This window comes from Ochlerotatus camptorhynchus, unplaced genomic scaffold (genome assembly GCF_037179485.1).
Source record: "Ochlerotatus camptorhynchus isolate MF236.1 unplaced genomic scaffold, CSIRO-AGI_Acam_v1.1 ptg000022l, whole genome shotgun sequence".
Taxonomy (NCBI): Eukaryota; Metazoa; Arthropoda; class Insecta; order Diptera; family Culicidae; genus Ochlerotatus; species Ochlerotatus camptorhynchus.
In genome coordinates this window covers 5,624,534-5,651,095 of record NW_027040514.1, presented here as the reverse complement: position 1 = coordinate 5,651,095, position 26,562 = coordinate 5,624,534, and the positions used below count along the sequence as shown (strand labels likewise).

General features: G+C 41.6%; 1 protein-coding gene across 7 annotated transcripts in view; it reads left to right on the top strand.

Annotated features, from left to right (window-relative positions):
* Cbp53E (Calbindin 53E) overlaps positions 1-26,562 on the top strand; it is a 302,857-nt gene that overhangs the window by 190,203 nt on the left and 86,092 nt on the right. For all 7 annotated transcript variants that reach the window (XM_065227714.1, XM_065227707.1, XM_065227700.1 and 4 more), the window contains one exon: positions 9,401-9,490. In XM_065227714.1, coding sequence (XP_065083786.1) covers positions 9,401-9,490 — 90 coding nt within the window. The remainder of the gene's footprint in view (positions 1-9,400; positions 9,491-26,562) is intronic.

Below are 26,562 nucleotides of genomic sequence, written 5' to 3'. Positions count from 1 at the left end.
TTCGGGGCCCCTTCACCTGCCACTGCCGTCGTCGTCGTACGCATCACCTTCTTGGGCCAGGGGTGGACGCCTCTACCTGTCCCGTACGCCCCTCGAGTATGGTGACCGACTCGAGGTTTCAACGAACCACAAGGGTAAGTTGGCTTGCCTGGATTGGTGGCGCACACAGTAGCTGAGGGATCAGGTTCTCGAACTGCGATTCGGACACACTACCGACGATTGGCGTGGTCGACTCCGGAAAAATACGTTGAGTGCGCAAATGTTACGGTAAAACCACGGTTGTCCAATGATACGTGGCAACTTCCTCTACAACTTCTTCAAACTTCCAACTTAGCTCACTTTAGCACTTTAGCATTAGTTTTCACCTTCAAACTATTAATTTTTAGCTTTGACTTTCGCTATGTGACCGTAGTCTATAATGATCACCAGACTTATCACTGTGCCTCTTGGTGGACGATGACCCCGAACCGTGACCGTTGAACCGTCGTACGTGCCACGAATTCTCCACGCAATGGCCCCAATTACGCCACCCCTATGGCCGTCCATTCATGACTTCACACAGCGTGCTCTGGCGGTGGCTAGTGGCATTGTCCTACAATTTATATGCACGCTATTTCAAAACTACCCAAATTTGGGTAGAATCCACCCAGATCTGTCAAAACTGAACCTACCCAAAAATGGGTAAACTGTGTTGGGAGTGACAAGTTGACAAATAAACAATATCGACATGAATCCGATCGACGTTGTTAATTTGTCAACTTGTCACTCTCAACATAGTTTGCCCATTTTTAGGTAGGTTCAGTTTTGACGGATCTGGGTGGATTGTACACAAATTTGGGTTGTTTTGAAATAGCGTGTGGAAGTGTCTCCTGCTGGCTGCGTTCGTGGGGATTCTGGGACGTTTTACCTTTTACAAACATTTAAACCTTTTCTTGGATTTAAAAAATAAAAACAAAATATACAAAAACTACACGCGATTAATCTCACCAATCTTGGACGCAACACTTACACTTGTTACAAGGATTAAACTCTCCGTTCTTCTAATGTCTGAATTCCAGCCAGGAGGTGGATCTCAGAATTTCTAGTTCGCGGGGTGGAGAAACCAGCCCAAGGCTGAAAGCCTCCCTAATAAAGCTAAATAATAATAATAATAGTTCGCGGGGGACTGTTTAGGACCATCCTAAGAATCTTGTTCTGGATCCTTTGGAGTTTGAGGTGATGACATTTGGCGCAACTCTCCCGGATTGGCATACCGTACTCGATTAAGGGAAGGATGATTTGATTGTAAACAGCAAGCTTATTTTTAAGGGACAGGGTAGACCTCCTGTTGATGGATGGATACATGGATCTTATCAGGATGTTACACTTGGTTTTTCTTCTATCAACGTGCTCCCTGAAAATCAGCTTGCTGTCTAGTATTAAGCCGAGGTAGACTACCTCTTTCGACCATTCCACCACTGTGCCGTTCAGGACGTCCAAGCCTCTCTGAAGTTTGGCAGTCAGAGCTCCGATGACCCTACCCTTGTAGACGATGGATGTGTAATCTGCGAACAGAGACAACAATCCACCATCAGGGCATATCAGACAGTGAACAGGTTGAATAAAATGGGGCCAAGGATGCTTCCTTGTGGAACCCCGGTACTGATACTGATGTTGAAAGCATCCGATGTGATGCCATTCAAAGAGACTCGGAACGTCCTGTCTGATAGATAGTTGTTAATTACTTCACAAGGCAGATTGGAAGACCGTAGTGCTGCAATTTTAACACCAGGCCATCATGCCAGACATTGTCGAACGCTTTTTCAACGTCCATGGATGTTTTCGACACAGACTTGTTCCGTTTTTTTTTTATATACATGGGGAAATCTGCTCACAGACACCTGAGAAGGAACTCAGGGTGTGGGGATGGGAGAATTTCACTCCCGATCCACTAAACCTTACCCTGTGCGCTTGGCCCTTGACCTCCCCGGAACCACCCGAAGGCATTACTTCGTGGGAGGGGCCGCTGTAGCGCTATGGCGCCTCTCTAGCAATACTCTAACGATCTAGTCGGGCAGTAGGTAACTGCTGCTTGGCACGCCACTGTCGTTGTTATACCGAAACTATGTGGGTGACCGCAATCACCACCGCGCTCCAGTTCTCGGTGGTACCACACATCCTAGGAACGATGTTATCCGGACTGGTATCCGCTCCGCATATCACTAGCATAGCGCTCGATACTGGCTCGAAACGTGGACAGGCGAACACAACGTGTTCAGCGGTCTCCTCGACGCCAGCACACGTGGGGCAAATGGGAGTACTTGCATGTCCGAACCTATGCAGGTAGCTCCTAAAGCAGCCATGGCCTGACAGGAACTTTGTCAGGTGGAAGTTTACTTCCCCATGGCGCCTGTTGACCCAGCTTGATACGGAAGGTATCAAGCGGTAAGTCCACCTCTCCTTTGTGGAGTTTTCCCATTCCGATTGCCATCTCGCGGTCGACACAACTCGCGCGTTGTTGCGCACCCCTCGAACGGTCCTCGCGTCATAGCACACCACATCCTCCTTAATGATAAGGCTGATTGGCATCATCCCTGCTATGACACAGACGGCCTCTCTCGAGATAGTGCGGTATGCACTGGCCACCCTCAAGCACATTAGCCTGTGTGTGCTCTCTAATTTCTGCCTGTGGCAGTCAATATCCAGTACCGCACTCCACGCAGGGCTGCCGTATCTGAGGATAGATACTACGACCCCAGCGAGGAGCCTGCACTTACTGGCATTCACTGCCGAGCTGTTTGACATCATACGGGATAATGCCCCCAAAGCCATAGACGCTCTCTTGCAGGCGTACTCGACGTGGCAGCCGAAGCTGAGCTTATCATCGAGCATAACCCCCAAGAGTTTCAGAGCGCGCACAGACCTAATTGTTCTTCCGCAGACTGTTAACGTCACATGCTGTACTGACATACGCTTGTTGACTACGACCACTTCCATCTTGTGATGGGCGAGCTCCAGTTTCCTGGTTCTCATCCATTCCTCCACAAGTCTGACGCAGTGAGCCGCTGTCAGCTCTACCTCCTCGAGGGATTCCCCGCAGACTACCAGTGTGACATCGTCGGCAAAACCTACAATTTTCACGCCTACCGGGAATTTTATCCTCAACAGTCCATCGTACATGACGTTCCATAACACCGGGCCCAGGATAGAACCTTGTGGCACTTCTGCGGTGACTCTAACGCATGTTTCGCCATCTTCTGTGTCGTACTTCAACACACGATTCTGGAAGTAGCTTTCCAGAATCTTATACAGCCCTCCGGGAATTTGGAGCTGGTGTAGCGAGCGGGCTATCGCCCCCAGCACGCGCTGTTGAACGCGTTCTTCACATCTAAGGTAAGCACCGCGCAGTAGCGAATGCCCCTTCGTTTCCGATGGACCACCTCTGCCGTCTGGATGACGTCGCGGAAAATGTTTGCTGGTGGACGGTCGAACGACCTTTCCGAAAACCAAACTGTTCCTTGAGTACATGTTAGCAGTCGGTGATAGAATGCTCTTTCGAACAGTTTTGATAACCCTGAGAGAAGGCTGATTGGTCGATAACTTGAAGGAGAAGACGGATCCTTCCCAGGTTTCAGGATGAGTATGACTTTAGCTGACACGAGGGGAAGTAGCCAAGTCGGAGGCACAGATTAAAAATCAGTGCCAGATGGTTGTAGAATATGGAACTCAAGTGTTTGAGTTTCAGATTCAGGATATTGTTGAAACCTGGGGCCTTCATGTTATTTGATATAGACCAACAGCTCGTCAGCCGTAATCTCGGATTCCTCGTGAAAAATATTAGGAATCTGATGGAGCTTGGTTGTGTTTTCAGCAACCTTAGCTTCGTGAGGGCTGACGATGTTTTGTCCGAGATTATGGGAGCTGACGAAGTGTTGACCTATCGCGGCAGCCTTTTCTTCAGGAGTTATCAGATGAACCACTGGGTCGCCGCGACTATCCAGTGGGGTCAGTCAGGTGGAATGGGTCTTTGCTTATTTTTAAGGATTTTGGTAAGTTTCCAAAAGGGTTTTGCACAATCTGGGAGAGAGTGGATCATGTTAGCAAAGTTCTGATTTTTTAGGTCCACCATCCTGGCTTGGATGGTTTTTGTTAGGCGATTAGGGTAGAGCGCTACTTCGCCGTAATCGCCCATTTCCGTTCTATCGAACAGAAAAGATTAATAACATCAATGATTTCATCGTGCACAAATCAATAACAGGAATGTTACTATGCGTTAGTTCATTAGCTTCAACATAAATCCTGTTAGAGTGCATTACATGAATAATTACGCTCATTGTTCTTAAAACAAAAGAAGCGCTCCTAGCTCCCCTTTTTCTACGTTTATCCGTAGGACGAAGAAAATCTAATGGTGCTTCAATGCGTTAGGACGGAATTGAAACTCGTAGAACGAATTTAGAATCAAGAAGCAGTATTAAATTTTAAACAATATCTCAACAATTTGTGACTCTTTATCAAATCCAACGGTACGTTTGGAAAGGTGAATAAATTAAGAAGTCATCTTTGACAGAAATATTTTGTTTTTTGTTTAAACTCGTTCAGTAAAGAGCGGTAAAGTGCGGGTTTTGCTTAGTACGACGGAAATTAGATCAAAAACCCTATACGCCCTTATGCATGCTTACTGTCGAATTCTCTTTCTCTTCGGTCGATGCTATGCAGACATAGTGATAGTGCAAGAATTTCCGCCAAGCGGAGCTCCAAAGTTATCACCGAGAACATATTTTTTGTCGCCCGCTGTGGCGTGGTAGCAATCAAGACATCTTCAGAGAGCCGTTCAGATCTGAAAACACCTATCTATCCTATATTATTTCAATGAACTCAAGCTGAACATTGCATTAGGTCCTAAGTAACTTTTCGTTTTTATGGCTTTCTCAGTCTAGGGTAATTCAAACAGTTAGTTTTGCATTGCCCGACGTTTCGGCCGTTTATTGTGGCCTTTTTCAAGGGTAAAACAGTCTACCGTTTTACCCTTGAAAAAGGCCACAATAAACGGCCGAAACGTCGGGCAATGCAAAACTAACTGTTTGAATTACCCTAGACTGAGAAAGCCATAAAAACGAAATCTCCATAAAACCAGTCGAACAACCAAATCAGTCCTAAGTAACATTGACAAATTCTCTTCGTCGACTTTCTCATACGGCCATCTTAAGACATTCCCAGGTATTTTCAGCGCACATATCGATAAAAGAAGCTTATATCTAGCATCTAATACGACAAACGCAACAAGAAACGGTTGTGTGCTCAAGTGATTAATAAAAGAGAAAGTTGACGAAGAGAATCGATCAATGATACTTAGGATCTAATGCAATGTTCAGCTTGAACTGATCAACATCGATATCGCGAAAAATCCCAATCGTTTTCAATTTTCATCATACACTAAATTGAATTCAAGCCGAACATTGCATTAGGTCCTAAGTAACATTGATCTATTCTCTTCGTCGACTTTCTCTTTCGTTAATAACTTCAGCACATAACCGTTTATTGTTCTGTTTGTCGTATTATATGCTAGATAAAAGCTTCTTTTATCGTTCTGTGTGCAGAAAATACACTGGAGTTGCTTTTTAAGCGGTTTTTTTACACGGTTTTTTTACACGGTTTTTTTTTACACGGTTAGTGCCGCTGAGTCGCAATTTACGCGGTACGTTTTTAACGATTTCTCGACAACGATACGACCTGTCGACTTGATTCCAATCACATTATCCGTTTCAAATTATAGGTAATCGAATGGCATACTTTTAAAAAAATCACAATTTTTGGTGTAAATACAGAAATTTTTAAAATATATCTATATGGACCATAGCATGCTATAATAACGAATGGCATCAAAATCCGGTTTATAAAAAATATTTAAGCATATGAAAAATCAAAATCTCGGTAGTTTTTTTTCACGCGGTTTTTTTTTACGTGGCACGTATCCCCCGCGTAAAAAGCGACTCCAGTGTACCTGCGAATGTCTTTACATGGCCGAAGGAATACAAAGAGAAAGTCGACGTAAATGTTACTAAGGCCGCGGCCAGTGTAGACGCGATTCGCGACGCGACGCGAGGAATAATAATAAATAATAAGATTCTTTTGAATTGGTCGCGTCGCGTCGTGAATCGCATCTACCCTGGCCGCACCCTAAGGATCAAATGCTTGAATTGCCAGCAGCATTGTTGTTCATTTCTATTGCGATCGCGATCAAGTGTGCTGTGAGCACTGCCTACAGACGGCAACAGTAACACACGGTCGCGTTGAATTCGTGTTTATACAACCGTTAATTAACGACCTAATATCAACCGGTGGAAACTAACGATTTTTAATTGGCTCACTACTTGACTAGCCTATTGGTCCCAAGTACATCTATAAGCGTCCCCCATTCCAGTCGAAATTTTACTACTACACTATGTTTGTTTAGATTCATCATAGATTGGATTTTCCTATGTTTTGAGGGGTGCATCGATTAGCTTGGGACCGAAGAGAGTATCAGAGCTGAGGCAAAAAGTTGATCACGTTTCTTCAGGACCTTCTGGTCTTAGAGTTGCCTCTATGCTAATATGGTGTGTTTAGAACAAAATTGTAACAAAGCTTAACGAGATAGAAAGTTGGTGTCAAAGAGATAAATGTAGAACGCTTTAAGAGGAAAAAAAAATCACTTTAACGTTCGCATTTAAAAAAAAATTACAAAAAATGTCGATTTTTCATTGGTTTACCTTCATCCGCACTGACGAAACTACCTATGCAGCATCAAGCATAGTAACCCATGAGTCAGCAAACAAAATTTGACAGCTCTATCAGTTGAACTCTAACCGTGATGGCAAAAACAGTGAAGCAACTCCGTTCAGAAGTGTGCGCGTTCAAAGAACGGCACCCCACCGCGTCGAAAACGGACATCGTGCGACACTTTGTAGACGCCGGATACGCCCGTTCCGGAATCTACAACATCTTGGCACTATTAGACAACAATCAGATAATCGAAAGAAATCTCGGTTCTGGACGGCCGACGACCCTGAGCGACAAGAAGCTCCAAAGGATGTAGAAGAGGAAGACTGACGGAAAAGTGGCTACATCGCTGCGTGCGCTTGGCCGGGAGGTCGGTGCAACCGGCCAAACAGTGAAAACATACCTGGCGAACATGAACATACATGTCAGGAAGCGGAAGTCACGTCCACTGGTTTCGGAGCTGCCGGCAATGACGCAGCGGCAGCGGCTGAATAACATGATCAACTCGTTTTTCCCGGCGAATCGCGACGTGGCGGTGGTGATGGACGACGAGACCTATCTTACCCTGGATGGCAACGACTGGCAGGCAGGGATGGAAAATCATTAACATTCATTTCGTGCATTCATTAACATTCATTTGCCAGTAACTTTTCTCATCAACGGAATACCGTAAAGTGATGTTTAAAACTTTTGTAGCTTTTGATATGAACTACAACTTTTGTCAATAATTAAAATCTGTATCTCTTATGAATGACGAAATAGAGCTGGCAGAACATGTTATTGTTTTTCAGTGACATTCACTGAAAAACAATGGTTGGTTCTTATCGCTCTGATTCATCATGCATAAGAGATACAAATTTGAGTTGTTTACAAAAGATGTAGCTAATATCAAAGCCTACAAAACCTTCAAACACTATTTTATGGAATTATGTTGATGAAAAAAGTTAGAGGCAAAAGAATGTAAATAAATGCACGAAATGAATGTAAATGATTTTCCATCCCTGCTGGCAGGGCACTTCGTATTTTACTTCCCCCACGAACGAAGTGAGCTCCGAGGTGAAGTTCATTTCACACACCAAGTTCCCCAAGAACGTGCGGCTGTGGCTGACAATTAGCGAGAAGGGGATGTCAAAGCCGCTCTTCTTTCGCTCCGGACTGGCCGTGAACGGGGAAAATTATAGTACGAAATGCCTGCCGGAAGTTGCGTCGTTCATCAAGAAATACCATAAGGGTGAAGACGCGGTGTTCTGGCCGGATCTGGCGTCGGCCCACTACTCGAAGCGATCGTTGGAGGAGATGGAGCGGCTGAATATCGATGTAATACCCAAGTCGGCGAACCCGGCCAACGTCCCCCAGCTGCGTCCCATCGAGAATTTCTGGGCCAACCTGAAGCGTAAGATCTACTCCAACAATTTTGTCGCGAAAACTGAGGAGGAATTGATAAATAAAACGAAGAAAGAACTCAAAAAGATGCCTACACGCATGTTTTCGTCCGCCATGGCGAATGTTTCGGAAGGCCGCTCGCAAGGGCGTAGAATTTTTTGCAAGTAAGCTTAAATAATTACCTTCCATGGGAAATTTATCAAAAGAAATTATCTGTCTTAGCGTTTTTTTTTTATCACCATCCGAAAAAAAAGTCCATTTTTCAATGCAAACGTTATTACGTATCTTTTTAAATAATCAGGGAAACACGTAAAAAACACCAATTTTAGACATATTTATCTCTAAAATGTAACCTAATGCAGCTAAATTGAAGTAAACTTTTAAGTAGGAAATTTCCTAAGCTGTCTAATGAAGACAACAATGTTTTGCTAAGTAGCATATTTTTTTTAGTTAGGGCCAATATATGGCAAGCATAAACCAAAACAGAAAAGTTCAATAACTTAGTAATCTTTGAGATTTGATAATATGCGTAGAAATTTTGTTCATCAAATATGATCATCTATCACTCCTTAACATATTTGCAATAAGAAACCGAACACTCTGTATATATTGAATTTTGGAGCTGATTACTCGTGGAGTAACAATGAGTAATCACCATGACAGACTTGGTCGGGACAAAAGTGGCTTTATTTTTGCTTAGGTTCACCCCTTATGTGAGGCTAGTAACAAAATGTTATAGAAATTTTTATTTTTTCGAATTGTTTAGTGTAAATCATGTCCAAAACTCAATTTTTAAAAAGATTTAACCTCAAAAAAGTATGGAAAAATGACCCCCCGATGAAACAGTTTTAAATGAAACTGGGGCACCGAAGATTTCGTTCGGTGGGTTTTTCAGCGATACTTATTTTAACGTGATTTGAAGTGCCGTTTGTTGATTTTCGGCCCTTACCAGAAATGGTTCTAGATCATTGATTTTCACGATTTGCCTGTGCATTCAATAGCTTTAAATAGTCGAGCACTTTAGTTATTTTTAAGTTGTTTCTGTTTACTACTTTAGTCCTAAGTTGTTTTAGCCATCCTAGATGATTTGTGCAATCCATTGAAATATCGTTACCCCCCTGCACCGTTTATGTTGCAATCATAATTTCGCTTCTCAAATATCCACAGTCCTTTTTTAATAACCTTTTCAAACTAGCAAACGACTCCCCCTTAAAAACGATGATACCATTCCAACTAACAGCGTTCCTTTTTCTTTTTTTTTCAACCATCGTTACCCCAGTCACTGACAGACGAAATGCTGGTCGAGCTGAAATCCTGCTTCATGGAGGCATACGACGATAATCAAGACGGAAAGATCGACATCCGGGAGGTAAGTGGCGGCGCTTCTTGGCGCTTATTTACATTCAAAAGTTTTCAGTTTTCTTTTTTTTGTGGGCTTTTCCGTGACATAAAATAGCTTTCCTGATGGGCTAGGATGATTCATCCAGTTTTTTGTTTGAGAAGAGCTGCGATTAGAAAAGTGTAGCTTTCTTAAGTTACGTAAAAGTTTTTTGCTCTGGGACGACGACGACGACGACGACGAGTCGGTAGAGCAGCGTACGATTGCTGCCCAACAATTGAAAAGTGGGGGAGATTGAGCCACTTTTTTCGCTTGTCTTCCTTCGAGGAGCACCGGAAAATTGGCAATGAATATCAAAATAGCGTTTCGGCCGCAGCTTGAATAAGAATTTCTTTTAGCACTTGTTTATTTAAAAAAAAACTCTTGAAGCAAAGCAACGGCAGAGGAAGAAGTTGTTTCATAATTTTATGGGATTCTAATCTTGACTCAGCTGCTTTGCCGCCTCGTGGAAAGTTTCCACACAAACACCGGAAATCGAACCAACTCCCGAGTCTGCATCCGGGCCAGTTGGAAGGCGCCATCCACCATTATTGCCACGGACGTTACGGATATGTCTTTTCCTCTCCGCATGTGTGCTCACTCGGGTCCGGTGGAGGGGTATTTCAGTTCGGAAGAGTTATGCGTGTTTTCGCCAACCCAAAGCAAAAAGGTTTATTTATCATCGGATACATTCATCGCCCGAGGAAATTCGCTTTTAAATCAGTTCAAACATGTGCCTTGCGAGGCGTTTCAAACAGTTTCATCCCACGTATCGAAATTTGATAGTAAAATAAAAACAAATTTGTAAATCTGTATGAAAGCAACGGCAACAGTGCATATTCTGATTTGCTTTGATTTGTAGAATTCCGTGAACATATCCGATGGAGGATACGTAGAATCTTTTGAATTTTGATTGCAATGCTATAATATAGCAAATCCACCGTTCCAGTTTGTGGTTGAAAGCGAATCAAGCTAATCAATTTTCGATCGAAAATTTACAAAGGAATTAGCATGTAAGCAAACCAATTAATGATATTTTTGAGCAGATTTGGGACGACCTTCTACCCAGCGATGTCAGATTTGAAGACATTTTTCTCCCGCAGACATTTTGAAGACATTTCCATTAGGCTTCCAAAGGCTAACAGTGCTGTTCGATATAATAACACTGTATAATCAGACAAGTGAAAATTTGTGTTTAAAAAATAAAGATTTGTACTACCTATTTAAGGCTCATTTTTTTCAAATGTTAATTATGAAAAATGTAATCAAAAGCCTTTTATCACAATACCACTTGATCAACCTGAAGTCTTGAAAAAAACACTTAATTGAAATCGTCGAACAGCTGGAGATCTTTTAAATACTTCTAGACCAACTAGTCATCTAAGAGAGAATATCTGGAGATGCCATTTCAATTTTTGAACAATTGTAGGACAAAAGGTCGAATTGAACTTAGAGGGTAAAAAAGTCGAATGGATAAAAGGTCGAAGAGACAAAAGGTCGAAATGAACAAAATGTCGAATCAACAAAAGGCCGAATAGACAAAAGGTCGAATGTAAAAAAGTTCAACAATGATACAAGGTGGTCGATAAGGATACAAGTTCGAAATGGATAAACTGGTCAAGTGGCCTACTCTCAAATATGATTCCTTCGTTAAATCATTAGCAGGTCTTTGGAAAATAAACATAAAATGTATTTACTGTAATTTAAGAGACGCATAACTGCCTTTCTCTAGGATATATTCCTTCATTAATCATGAGTAGTTATTTGAGAACATTTCTTTAAAGTTCTTTACTCTCAACGAAAATTTAATAAACAATATTTATATATTTAACAATATATTTGTTTAATGTTGGTTTTTTGAACTTTTATCCAGTTGAACTTTTTGTCCTTGTCGACCTTTAGTATTCAGAGATCTAGGATAAGAGAGCAGTGGATTTAATATAAACTGCCTAGCATCACTGGCAATACCATCAAGATAGGCTGCTCGATTGGCTCTGGTTTTGACAGTTCGTATGGCTCAAAACCAGCCAGTCCGCTCCTCTCTTATACTAGACCCTCTCTAACTCAACCTATTATCCATTTCTGCCTTTTGTCCACTTCAACCATTTGCCCATTCGACCTTTTGTCTATTTCAACCTTCTGTTTATTCTACTTTTTGTTCATTTCAAGCTCTTGTCCCGCTAAGTTCAATTCGACCTTTTTGTTCCTTCGATCTTTTGTCCCTTCAAGTTTACTTTGACCATTTGTCCCACTAAATTTAATATAGCATTTTGTCCATTCGACTTTTTGTCCCTTCGACCCTTTGTCCATTTCACCTTTTGTCGTTCGACTTTTTGTCCTTTTTTAGATTTTGTCCATTCGATGTTTTGTTCATTTCGACCTTTTGTCCATTCGACTTTTTGACCCTCTAAGGACAACAAGCTTTTGTCCCTTGAATTTTTGTCTTTTGAAATTTGGTCATAGATTTTGTTGAACAGTAGAAGATCTTCAGAACTGCATCTTGATCAACCTGAAGTCTTGATCAATTAACTGGAGAACTTAAATGATTTTTTTCTTCAGCTGGAGATTTTTTGGATAATTCACAAGATAATATCTGAGCAACCATCAATCTTGGGAGATTATTGCCCGTGCGAAGTAAGAGAAGAAATTCTGTCAGCCAAAACTTCACATCGGTTTTCAGTTTGAATGGGCATACATTTAAATGTATTTCCCATTTCCAAATCTTCAGATCAATCTGAAATCTGAAGCAAGACTTTACTGAAGTCTTTGGTCAGCTGGAGATCTTTTGAATTATGTTCAGCCTGCCATCTTGTAGCGTGATCTGTGATAGGACATTTGATTTTTTGAGAACAATTGAAAATCCACAGAAAAATACTTGGTCAACTTGAAGTGTTGAATAGTAACTAGAGGACAGCATTGTTTTGTTATCGAGGTTCCCTGAATTTCCACAAAGTTTTTTGAACTCCATCTAAGCTCCCTGAATGTCTTTCCAAACCATCTTGAGCTTATTGGAAGTTCCCTTTAACTTCTATTAAGTCCCCTGAACTTGTGGGAAGTTCCCTGAACTTACATCTCATACAAAGTTTCCCAAATTTCTAGGAAGTGAACTGAATCTTTTTCAAGTTTTCTGATCTTCTTCAACTTTTTTATAGCTTATTGAAATGTTCTTCAAAATTTCCGTAGTTTCGAGAAAATTTCCTCAAGTTTTTCGAAGTTCCCTGAACATCATTCAACTTTCATTTTTTCCCCTAGCTATCTTAATTCTAAAACAATTTCAGAGCAACTATGAACTTCTCAGAACTTACGAAAGACCCTCAACCTTTTCTACAAATATTCCTGAACATCTGGGTAGATCTCTGACATTAAATTGAGTTCCCAAAAACATCCAGCAAGTTCAGTAAGCTTTTTTGAAATTAGATCTAAAAAAAAGGAACAATTTCAAAGTTTGACGAACTTCTAGGAAATTTAATGAACTTTTACAAAATTCCCCACACAACACTTCACTATGAAGATTTTTGAAGTTCTTCGAAGGGCTACATAATAATAAAAACTACTATGAAGCTCGTTTCATAGATTTCTGAAGTTCTATGATGTTCCAAAAAATAAATACTTCCTGAACATCAGCTGCTTCCGATTTTCTACAATACTTACTAACTTTATCTAAAGTTCGTACTTTTTCAACAAAGTTCGCTGAACTTCTACAAAATTCGCTGAACTTCTACAAAATGTGCTGAACGTCAACAAAGTACACTAAAATTTTACAAAAGTTTGTTGAATTTCTACAAAATGTGCTGAACTTTAACAATGTTCCCTGAACTTTAGCAAAGTTCACTGAACTTTAGCAAAGTTCGCTGAACTTTAGCAAAGCTCGCTGAACTTTAACAAAGTTCGCAGAACTTTAACAAAGTTCGCAGAACTTCTACAAAGTTCGCTGAACTTTAACAGAGTTCGCTTAAGTATAACAAAATTGGTTGAACTTCTACAAAGTCCATTGAACTTTAACTTCTACAAAGATCACTGAACTTCTATAAAGTTCGCTGAACGTCAACGAAGTTTGTAATTGTTGTACAAAGTTCAATGAACTTTTACTACAGTTCGCTGAAGTTCTACAAAATGGGCAGAACTTCTACAAAGTTCGCAGAACGTCTACAGAGTTCGCTGAACTTCGACAAAGTTCGCTGAACTTCTACAAAGTTCGCAGAACTTCTACAAAGTTCGCAGAACTTCTACAAAGTTTGCAGAACTTCTACAAAGTTCACAGAACTTCTACAAAAATCGCAGAACTTCTACAAAGTTCGCAGAACTTCTACAAAGTTCGCAGAACTTCTACAAAGTTCGCAGAACTTCTACAAAGTTCGCAGAACTTCTACAAAGTTTGCAGAACTTCTACAAAGTTCACAGAACTTCTACAAAAATCGCAGAACTTCTACAAAGTTCGCAGAACTTCTACAAAGTTCGCAGAACTTCTACAAAGTTCGTAAAACTTCTACAAAGTTCGCAGAACTTCTACAAAGTTCGCAGAACTTCTACAAAGTTCGCAGAACTTCTACAAAGTTCGCAGAACTTCTACAAAGTTCGCAGAACTTCTGCAAAGTTCGCAGAACTTCTGCAAAGTTCGTAGAACTTCTACAAAGTTCGCAGAACTTCTACAAAGTTCGCAGAACTTCTACAAAGTTCGCAGAATTTCTACAAAGTTCGCAGAACTTCTACAAAGTTTGCATAACTTCTACAAAGTTTGCATAACTTCTACAAAGTTTGCAGTACTTCTACAAAGTTCGCAGAACTTCTACAAAGTTCGCAGAACTTCTACAAAGTTCGCAGAACTTCTACAAAGTTCGCAGAACTTCTACAAAGTTCGATGAACGTCAACAAAGTTTGTAATTGTTGTACAAAGTTCAATAAACTTTTACTACAGTTCGCTGAAGTTCTACAAAATGGGCAGAACTTCTACAAACTTCGTAGAACGTCTACAAAGTTCACTGAACTTCTACAAAGTTCGCTGAACTTCTATAAAGTTCGCAGAACTTATACAAAGTTCGCAAAACTTCTTCAAAGTTCGCAGAACTTCTACAAAGTTCGTTGAACGTCAACAAAGTTTGCAATTTTTCCCTAAAGTTCACTGAATTTTCACAAAAATTCGCTGAAGTTCTACAAAATGCCCTGAACTTCTATTAAGGTCACTGAATTTCTACAGAGGTCACTGAACTTCTACAAAGTTTTCTGTATTTCTACATAGTTCACTGAACTTCTACAAAGTTTGCAGAACTTCTACAAATTTGGCTGAACTTCTACAAAGTTCTACAAAGTTCACTGTACTTTTACAACAGTTCGCTGAACGTCTACAAAGTTCGTTAAACTTCAGCAAAGTTCGCTAAACATAAACAAAGTTCGCTAAACTTTAACAAACTTCGCTGAACTTGTTCAAAGTTCTCTGAAGTTGAACAAAGTTTGCTGAACGTCAAAAAAGTTCGCAATTGTTCTACAAAATTTACTGTACTTTTACAACAGTTCCCTGAACGTCTACAAAAGTTCGCTGAACTTCTACAAAGCTCACGGAACTTCTACAAAGTTCGCTAAACTTCAACAAAGTTCATTGTACTTTAACAAAGTTTGCAATTTTTGCATAAGTTCGCTGAACTTTTGCAAAGCTCGCTGAACTTCTACAAAAATTTCTGAGCTTCAGCAAAGTTCGCTTACCTTCATCAAAGTTCGATGAACTTTTACAAAGTTCGCTGAACTTCTACAAACTTCGATATAATTAAACAAAGTTTGTTGAACTTTTACATAGTTATCTGCAGTTTAACAAAGATCGTTGATCGTCAACAAAGTTTGCAATTGTTCTATAAAGTTCCCTGAACTTTTACTACAGTTCGCTGAGCTTCTACAAAATTCGCTGAACTTCTACAAAATTCGCTGAACTTCTATAAAATTCGCTGAGCTTCCACAAAGTTCGCTGAATGTTAGCAAAGTTCGTAGTTTTCCTTCAAAGTTCACTGAACTTTTACAAAACTTCGCTGAAAGTCTACAAAATGCGCTGAACTTCTACAAAGTTAGCTGAACTTCTGCAAAGTTTGCTCCATTTCTACAAAGTTCGCTAAACTTCTACAAAGATCATTGAACTTCTGCAAAGTTCGCAGAGCTTCTACAAAGTTCGCTGAACGTCAACAAAGGTAGCCATTTTTCCACAAATATCACTGAACTTTTACAAAAGTTCACAAAGTTTGCTAAACTCCTAAAAAGTTCACTGAACTTCTACAAAGTTCGTTAACCTTCAGCAAAGTTCGCTAAACATTAACAAGGTTCGCTAAACTTTAACAAAGTTAACTGAACTTTTTCAAAGTTTGCTGAACGTCAACAAAGTTCGCAATTGTTCTGCAAAGTTCACTGTACTTTTACAACAGTTCGCTGAACGTCTACAAAATTCGCATAACTTCTACAAAGTTCACTGAACTTCTACAAAGTTCGTTGAACGTCAACAAAGGTCGCAATTTTTCTACAAAGTTCATTGAACTTTTACAAAAGTTCGCTGAACTTCTACAAAGCTCGCAGAATTTCGACAAAGTTCGCGGAACTCTACAAAGTTCGCCAAACTTTAACATAGTTTGCAATTTTTCTACAAATTTTTGAACTTTTACAAAAGTTCGCTGAACTTTTGCAAAGCTCGCAGAACTTCTACAAAGTTTGCTGAGCTTCTACAAAGTTTGCTGAGCTTCTACAAAATTCGCTAACCTTCAGCAAGGTTCTGCAATTTAGCAAAGACCGCTGAACGTCAACAAAGTTTGCAATTATTCTGCAAAGTTCACTGAACTTTTACTACAGTTCGCTGATTTTCTTCTAAATTCACTGAACTTCAATAAAGTTTGCTGAACTTCCACAAAGTTCGCTGAACGTTTACAAAGTTCGTAGTTTTCCTTCAAAGTTCACTGAACTTTTACAAAAGTTCGCTGAATTTCTAAAAACTTTGCTGAACTTCTAAAAAAAAATCAGAACTTCTACTAAGTGCACTGAACTTTTACAAAATGAGCTGCACTTGAGCAGTCAAAGGCAAAATAGCGAAATGAAATGAATTTTTGAATAGAACCTCCGATTTGTATGAAACATTGCTTAATTGTTTATTACGAGCAATCACAGTTTTGCTAAAATTCAGCCATTTTGGATCGTGTAAAATTTTCAAAATGGCGTCCTGAAATTTAAAAAAAAAATGTAGCACGGAACGCCATTTGTGATTGACATAACGTCTGAGCCAAATTTGTTCATGTTTTCTTTAAAAAAAAATATTTAAAAATGAAAACTTTTGGCATATTCCAAACCATGAACATTTAAAAATTGACCTAAGCCGTAGAACAACAAATTTTGAATTGTTTGTTAGATAAGTTGTTTGGGAAAAGATAGAAAATGGTCCCAAAGCCGTATTTAGGAAGAGTTTGCGCCCAAACCGTCAGTTTTGGGTGTCTTCGGGAAAGTTTTTCATATTTTCGGCCAATGTTTTTATGTTAGTTAAATTAGGGTGGTCCATAAAACTAGTGAATTTAAAATAAAAATTCTTTTATAAAAGGATGTAGAACAATCAATTCCAAGCAACTTTGCTCAAGACACCTTATTTCTATCTCTTATGGTTCATGAGTTATGATTTTTTTAAACAAGCAGGTTAGAGTGGCCCCTAGAAAATCGGCTTTCTTGAAATATCTTTTAAGACGTTCATTTCTCGGAAAATTTTTGTTCTAGACACTTTTAGAACTTTTTGTGACGCATATATTTGACGCATTAAGGTGATACTCTAAGGAAGCCTTAGCGTGAAACTTTAAAGGCACAAATGTCAGCTTCCACAAAACATACAAATTTGAAATTGCTGCTCCTTGTTTGCTGCGCTACTACAAACGGAGAGTAGCAATTTCAAATTTGTATGTTTTGTGCAAGCTGACATTTGTGCCTTTGAAGTTTCACGCTAAGGCTTCCTTAGAGTATCACCTTAAAGCAACTAAGTTGTTACCTCTCTATTTGAAAACTTATGGCTAAAGGGTGATACGGTCAAAATTTGGTCAATATCAACTTGACGTATTTCTTTCAATTTTGCATTTAAAAAACCTGAACACCCTTCATTTTGAAGGTGTGTGTGTGTAGAATGTTGCTCCTATTTTGATTTTGGAATTCACTCTTCAGTTGTCAAAATGCCGTCCAAGCAAGAAGAGTAGCGTATCAAAATTTTGCTCGCGTATCGCGAAAATCCGAGCTACTCGCACGCAAAGTTGGCAAAATCGCTAAAAGCTGCCAAATCAACCGTTACAAATGTAATTAAAGTGTTTGGGGAACGTTTGTCGACAGCCAGGAAGTCTGGATCGGGGGGAAATCGAAAACCGGAAGCCGCTGAGACGACAAAGAGAGTTGCCGGTAGTTTCAAGCGAAACCCTAACCTCTAACTCCGAGATGCCGCAAATAAGCTGGGTGTATCGTCTACAACCGTGCATCGAGCCAAAAAACGAGCCGGACTATCGACTTACAAGAAGGTAGTGACTCCAAATCGCGATGATAAACAAAATACGACGGCCAAAGCGCGATCCCGGAGGCTGTACACGACGATGCTGACGAAGTTTGACTGCGTGGTAATGGACGACGAAACCTACGTCAAAGCCGACTACAAGCAGCTTCCGGGACAGGAGTTTTATACGGCAAAAGGAAGGGGAAAGGTAGCAGATGTTTTCAAGCACATGAAACTGTCAAAGTTCGCAAAGAAATATCTGGTTTGGCAAGCCATCTGTACCTGTGGCTTGAAAAGCAGCATTTTCATAGCTTCCGGAACTGTCAACCAAGAAATTTACGTGAAAGAGTGTTTGAATAAACGTCTGCTGCCTTTCCTGAAGAAACACGGTTGTTCCGTACTGTTTTGGCCGGATTTGGCATCTTGCCATTACGGTAAAAAGGCCATGGAGTGGTACACCGCCAACAACGTGCAGGTGGTTCCCAAGGACAAGAACCCTCCCAACACGCCAGAGCTCCACCCAATTGAGAAATACTGGGCTATTGTCAAGCGGAACCTAAAGAAGACCAAAAAAACTGCTAAGGGCGAGCAGCAGTTCAAGGCAAACTGGCTTTCTGCGGCGAAGAAGGTGGACAAGGTGGCTGTACAAAATCTGATGGCAGGGGTCAAGCGTAAGGCCCGGCAATTCGGATTTGGAAAAGCGGAAGCCTAACTGAATATTTTTCCTGAATTTTATACTAATTGAACTTGAAAAAGAAATTTAATTTGATTTTTTAAATAAACGATTTCACCGATTTACACGCGTTTTCCCTTGACCAAATTTTAACCGTATCACCCTTTAGTAGGGGAAATAGTTCTAATGTTGGCCTATGGATCTAAGATTGGGCCCATCGCCAAAACTCTGCTCTTATCAATTTTATCTAGAGGAATATGTCATTGGGACGGTACTTAAGGATATTTTTGATCGCTATTGAAAATTAAGTCGATTGATGAATTTATGCATGGGCCCAAATTAGGGGCATTTAGGCCGACATTACATCCGTTTCCCCTTTTTGCTGAAAACATGACTTTTTTTTAATTAAATTTAATGCTTTAAACAAAAAACGTTCTCGCAGGTTTTTCACCAAAAATGAAGAAAAATACGATCTTTCAAATGGAATTAAAGTGGGAAAATCGGTTTGCTCCATTTACAAAAAAGTCACAAGTTGAAAAAAGTCCTTAAACTTTTTGTTTATACAATTTGTTTTTTGTTTGTGAAATTTTTGCACAGAAAACGATTAAAAAAGTTCATAAAACTGTTGTACAAAATTTCACAAAAAGTTGTGGTTCATGATTTTTGTTAATTTAAAAATGTCCACAGATGCTTGAATTTTTCATAAGGTTTCCAATGAAAATTGTGCTAAAAATATTGAAACAGGTATTTTTTATATCTAAGAATTAAATTTTTTTTTTTTTTTTTTTTTTTGGAAATAACGTGAAATTTTTAACCGTGTACAATTTATCTTGAAAAGTAATTATTTTTTTTCCCACAGTTTAGTCTTAGACATCATTTCAATTGGAAGTGACGTTTTCGAGTTATGATTAGTTGAAAAATATCGAATACTCCACTTTGAATTGTTTGGCTAGATTGCCGAATTTATGTTCATATGTGAATTATTGACCATAACATACAATTATGCATAGTTTCATGCAAATCGGAGAAGGTCGCTTCAGATCGATTCGTCATATGTCGTCATACTGAGTTTAATAAGTCAACGTCATCCCAGGAAACATACCCACAAGGGAGGCTCAAATTTATCATTTTACCCCTCACAGCATAATACATTTCAAATCAGATTCTGATCCCAAAACTTTCGGCTGCAAGTTTTAAGTGTGTAGGAGGAATTACCAATACCAATTACGGATCCTAAAATTTAGGGGAGATAATAATTAATGACCAAACTTAGTATCCATTGAATTCTTTATATCAAAATGAACAACCCCATCCATTAATGAATGAAATTCCTGAATCTATTTTTAACTCATCAAACCCCCACGTAATTCGTGCTCGAAGAATATCACATTCTGCCGGTAGGTTGTAGGCTTCATCTCCATCCGTCCGACCAAACGAACAGACACGTAAACGCTATATTCATACATTTTTCCACATGGTTTGATGCGGTTCGGTTGGTCGCTCACTCTCTCTCTCTTTCTCTCCCTATCCATCGTGCTCAGCTCAGCTACTGCCCCACATTGTGAAAAGCTTTGCACTTCCCGGAAAGGAAATTTTGGGATTTAATATTACGTGCAGCACGTTAAGCTGGGATAATGGCTTGAAGCCGATTGCATTGTTTGTCTGAATCTCATGGCTGGAACGAATGAAATGATTTTCCTTTGTGTTATTGGTGTGTAAAATTGAATCTGAAGTTTACTAACTGTGAAAGACACACACGCAAATTACGAACCAATTATCTGCCATTATAGGTCTGGTGGATGGTTCTGGAATAAGTCTGGAGCGTTAAGGATTAACGGTTCTCAATTATTGATTAATTTTCATATGATTAAAATTTGATATTCTTTGATTAATTAAGTGAATATGATTAATCAATAAACCATAATTCACAATTATTAACGATTGTGATTCATGAATAAAGTGTTTCTTTGATTATTTATTATGATTAATGAATAAACCTAAATTAACAGGAATGGACAAAAGGTTGATCATTCCTAGTTGAGCATTCAGTCGGTTAACAACGTCCCGGTTTCAGTTGCGCGGCATCTAGTTTTTTTCGGTGTTTTTCCGCCCGAGCGGTTTTTTTCACCCCCCATTGGGTGCCCCAAGTGACCAGTGTCCAACAGAGTAAGTGGAATTCTATCGGCCGAGCCCCTTGGAGTTACCATCCAGCTTTAATTCATCCCGGTAATCCATCACCGGAGTTAACGGCGTCGTCAAGTCCATCATTTTTTCACGCCGTCGCGAGGGTGTGCAAGTGATAGTGAAGCGTGTCGTATCACCAGCTTGCTGACCCACCAACACCAACCATCACCACCGGATAGCAGCGTGGACCAACACCAACGCACCACGTGATAACAGCGTTTCCACACACACGCTTTGTGCCGGTGTAGTTAAGTAGCGAATAAGTTTTATTTATTGCCCCTTTGTTTTAGTTTCCCCTTTCTCCCATCCCACGCAAATATTTTCTTCTTCTTCTTCTTTTTTCTCTTGTCCCTGTGTGTTCCCTGTGTGTAGTTGTTTTGTATCTATTGCGGTGGCAGTTGCCCCGCAATGGATGGTAATAGTGATGGCGGGGGGAATACCCTTCCTGCCCTTCCCACTGAAGACGAACTGTCCGACGTGGAAACGTCAGCCACGGTGAAGAAGTACACCGGAACCATCCCGAAGCGGCCCAGGCGAAAACGAGCCCCGGAGCCCGTACCGCCTACCCCATCTCCTCCTACCCCGCCTAATCCATCGCCACCAACACCACCAGCACCGTCACCCCCCGCACCACCAAACCCGTTTCCCCCTACCCCACCTAATCCCTCTCCCCCCACACCGCCAAAACCGTCTCCCCCTACTCCGCCTAACCCCGCCAAGAAAACAAAAACTGCCCCCCGCCATAAGTCATACCCAGACGCCTCGACAGGCCCATGGGTTGTTTTTTTCCGACCCAAACAAAAACCGCTTAACGTTAACCAGATCGAAAAAGATCTATTCAAGCGTTTCTCGTCAGTGACCGACATTTTGAAGGTGAGGCCAGACAAACTGCGCGTCACTGTTGGTAACCGCAAGCAGGCGAATGAGATTGTTGCCTGCGAGCTTTTTACGTTAGAGTACCGCGTTTACATTCCCAGTCGTGACGTGGAAATCGAAGGAGTGGTCACCGAAGCGAGTTTGACCTGCGATGACTTCTTGAAGAGGGGGGTTGGTGTCTTCAAGAACCCCGTTCTTCCAGAAGTCAAGATTCTTGACTGCACCCAAATGCAGTCAGCATCCCTCGACGGGACAAAAAAAATCTATTCGCTGACTGACTCGTTTCGAGTGACTTTCTCCGGATCGACTCTGCCAGATTACGTCCGAATTGGGAGGGTTCGACTTCCTGTGCGGTTGTTTATACCAAGGGTGATGAACTGCACCAAGTGCAAACAATTAGGCCACACCGCCGCCTTCTGCGGCAATAAGCCACGATGCGATCAGTGCGGCGAGAAGCATGCGGAGGGTGCTTGTGGTGCTCCTCCTAAATGTGTTTATTGTTTGGCACCTCCGCATCCTCTCGCAGATTGCCCGAAGTATAAACAGCAAGGAAAAAAACTTGAACGGTCTCTGAAGGCGCGCTCTCAGCGTTCCTTTGCGGAGATCTTGAAGACTTTCAATCCTCCTCCCAAAATCACTCCGGAAAAAGAAAACAATAATCCGTTCAATCTTCTCCCAGTTGACGAGGACGACACTGACTCAGAGGGCAATGACGGAAGTCCTTTTGTTTTCAAAGGTCCTTCAAGGAAGCGATCCAAGAATGACTCGCAGAAAACTAAAAAAACTGACTCCCAAGCCCACTTGGATAAATCAAGAGGTCACGGAAATAAACCGAAACCCAATCCACCGGGTTTTAAGCCTGTCGATTATGACAAAGAATTTCCGGGGCTTCCGGGACCATCTAAAACCCCAGATGTCCCAGTTTTGCAACCAGAACAGCAGAACGCCATGTTCACGCTTTCTGGAATTGTGGACAGCATTCTCGATCTGTTCAACATCACTGACCCTCTTCGGAGCATCATTAACATGATGCTTCCAATCGTGAAACCTTTTCTGAAGCAATTTGCTTCCAAGTGGCCCCTCCTTGCTTCATTCGTATCCTTCGATGGATAATTTTCCAAAAAATGATACGGTATCTCTCCTTCAATGGAATTGTAGAAGCATTTTACCAAAACTAGACATATTCAAATTTTTACTGCATAACATACACTGTGATGCGTTTGCTCTCTGCGAAACATGGCTCTCTCCAGATGTTAACCTTTCTCTTCACGACTACAACATTATCCGTCTCGATCGTGCAGATTCGTACGGTGGGGTGCTCCTAGGGGTCAACAAACAACACTCATTCTACAGAATCGACCTTCCTCCAGTGTCAGGTATTGAAATTGTCGCATGTCAGGTGAATATTAGAGGTAAAACCTTCAGTATTACCTCGTTATACATCCCTCCGAGAACGGCTGTTTCTCGGCGAGCGCTATCTGACATCTGCTCAGTGCTACCTGAGCCGCGGTTGATCTTAGGGGATTTTAATTCCCACGGTACAGGCTGGGGAGAGCTGTACGATGACAACCGCTCAACCATCATCTATGACCTATGCGACGATTTCAATATGACCATTCTAAACACCGGTGAAGTAACTCGAATAGCCAAACCTCCAGCAAGAGAGAGCAGACTAGACTTGTCACTCTGTTCGAACTCACTATCATTGGATTGCATGTGGGAGGTAATCCAAGACCCCTATGGTAGTGATCATTTGCCCATCAAAATTTCGATTTCCAACGGTTCATCTTCACAGTGTCCAATCAACATCGCGTACGATCTCACGAGAAACATCAATTGGGAAGAATACGCGAACGCGGTCCGTGACGGTTCAGAATCGGTCGACGTTCTCTCTCCGTTGGATGAGTACTCCTTCCTATCGCGGCTCATAGTGGATTGCGCGCTTCAAGCACAAACGAAGCCTGTTCCTGGCACTACCATTCGCAAACGTCCTCCCACTGTGTGGTGGGACCAGGAATGCACCGACGTGAATAAAGAGAAGTCTACCGCGTTTAAACAGTTTCGTAAATTCGGTTCCCGCGAATACTTTGAGCGGTATACGGAGCTAGAGGAAAAGTTTAAGAGCTTGGTCAGGGCCAAAAAACGCGGTTACTGGCGTCGGTTCGTCGAAAGGCTATCGCGAGAGACTTCCATGCAAACGCTCTGGAATGTCGGCAGGAGAATGCGTAACGCGGCATCGTCGGTCAACGAGGGCAAGGAGTACTCTAACAAGTGGATTTTCGACTTCGCGCGTAAGGTTTGTCCCGATTCGGTTCCGGTCCGATGCAACACTCGCGATCCGCCGCTGGAAAACGATGACATGGACTCCCCGTTTTCGATGGTAGAATTCTCAATTGCTCTTCTTTCATGCAATAACTCAGCTCCGGGAATTGATCGAATCAAGTTCAACCTGCTCAAGAACCTCCCAGAAGTCACAAAGAGGCGATTGTTGAACTTGTTCAATCGATTCCTTGAGCTCAACGTTGTTCCGGATGATTGGAGACAAGTGAGAGTTATCGCCATCCAGAAGCCCGGTAAACCCGCTTCGGATCATAATTCGTACCGTCCCATCGCGATGCTGTCGTGTATTCGGAAGCTGTTAGAAAAAATGATTCTTCTTCGTCTGGACAAGTGGGTCGAGGTGAATGGCTTACTCTCAGATACGCAATTTGGATTCCGTAGGGGCAAAGCGACGAACGACTGCCTTGCGTTGCTTTCAACTGAAATCCAATTAGCCTATGCTGAAAAACAGCAGATGGGTTCAGTTTTCTTGGACATTAAAGGGGCGTTTGATTCTGTTTGCATCGACATCCTTTCGGACAAACTCCATGCGAGTGGGCTTTCTCCGATTATCAACAATTTCCTGTTTAATTTGTTGTCCGAGAAACGAATGAGCTTCTCTCATGGCAACACGGAAATTGCACGAATCAGCTACATGGGTCTTCCACAAGGCTCATGTTTAAGTCCCCTCCTGTACAACTTCTATGTCAAAGACATTGATGAATGTCTGGCCGAAAATTGCACGCTAAGGCAGCTTGCAGATGACGGCGTGGTTTCCATGGTTGGACCAACAGCACCGGACCTGCAAGGACCATTGCAAGATACCTTGGATAATTTGTCTACTTGGGCAATGAATCTGGGTATCGAATTCTCTCCGGAGAAAACAGAGATGGTTGTTTTTTCTAGGAAGCTTTATCCAGCACAGTTTCAGCTTCAACTTATGGGTAGAACAATCACTCACAGCATGTCGTTTAAGTATTTAGGTGTCTGGTTCGATTCCAAGTGCACTTGGGGAAAACACATAGCGTATCTGAGGCAGAGATGCCAACAGCGAATCAATTTCCTTCGTTCCATTACGGGCACTTCATGGGGAGCCCATCCGGAAGATCTGATAAGACTCTACAAGACCACCATTCTCTCGATTTTGGAGTACGGTAGCTTTTGCTTTCAATCGGCGGCGGGGACGCACATATTGAAGCTCCAAAGGATTCAATATCGTTGCATTCGAATCGCGCTAGGTTGTATGCAATCGACGCATACCATGAGTCTTGAAGTTCTTGCGGGCGTTCTCCCCTTAACAAATCGTTTTGCGGATTTATCGTTCCGGTTCCTCATCCGCTGTGAAGTCATGAACCCGCTGGTGATCGAAAACTTTGAGAAGCTGCTAGAGCGGAATCCTCAAACACGATTCATGAGCTTGTACTACGAGTACATGACTCTGGACATCGGCCCCTCCTCGTTCAACCCCAATCGCGCTGTCTCCCATCATTTCAGTGGTTCTTCCGTGAGATTCGATCTCACAATGAGGCAGGAGATTCAAGGAATTCCAGAGCCTCACCGTGCCCTGATTGTCCCAACTATTTTTGCGAACAAATACCGCCACGTCCCCACCGAGAAGAGATTTTTCACAGATGGGTCGGTGATAAATGCGTCCACTGGTTTTGGAGTATTCCACGATCTTCATAGCGCCTCATACAAGCTTCAAAAGCCGTGTTCGGTATACGTTGCTGAACTAGCAGCTATATCGTACACGTTAGAGCGTATTGCCTCACTTCCACCTGACCAATATTTCATTTTTACGGATAGCCTAAGCTCCCTGGAGGCTATGCGTTCAATGAGGCCGATGAAGCACTCGGCGTATTTCCTCCAGGAAATACGATCGTCATTGAGTGCTTTATCAAACAGCTCACATGTCATCACCTTGGTATGGGTCCCTTCTCATTGCTCTATCCCGGGCAATGAGAAAGCGGACTCGCTGGCCAAGGTGGGCGCTATGGAAGGCGATATTTACGAGCGACAAATCGCCTACCACGAATTTTTCACGATTTCTCGTCAGCAAGTCCTCGCCAACTGGCAACAAAAGTGGAATGATGGTGATCTGGGAAGATGGCTACATTCTATTGTCCCACAGGTGTCGATCAAACCCTGGTTCAAAGGGTTGGATATGAGTCGTGATTTTATTCGTGTAATGTCCAGGCTCATGTCCAATCACTGTTCGTTAAACGCCCACCTCTTCCGTATTACGCTTGCCGACAGCAACTTGTGCACCTGTGGAAACGGTTATCACGACATCGAGCATGTTGTTTGGTCCTGCTCCTTGCATCATGAGGCGAGATCCGTTCTGTGTGATTCCCTTAGGGTCCGAGGAAAACAACCCTTTAAGCCAATTAGAGACGTCCTGGCTTGCCGTGATATCGACTTTATGAAGCTTATTTACGACTTTCTTAAAGCTGTTGATTTATGTGTTTAGTGTTTTGTGTTTTAGTCATCCTTTACGTTTAAGTTTTAAATTAGTTCAAAATGCTTTCCCTTGTC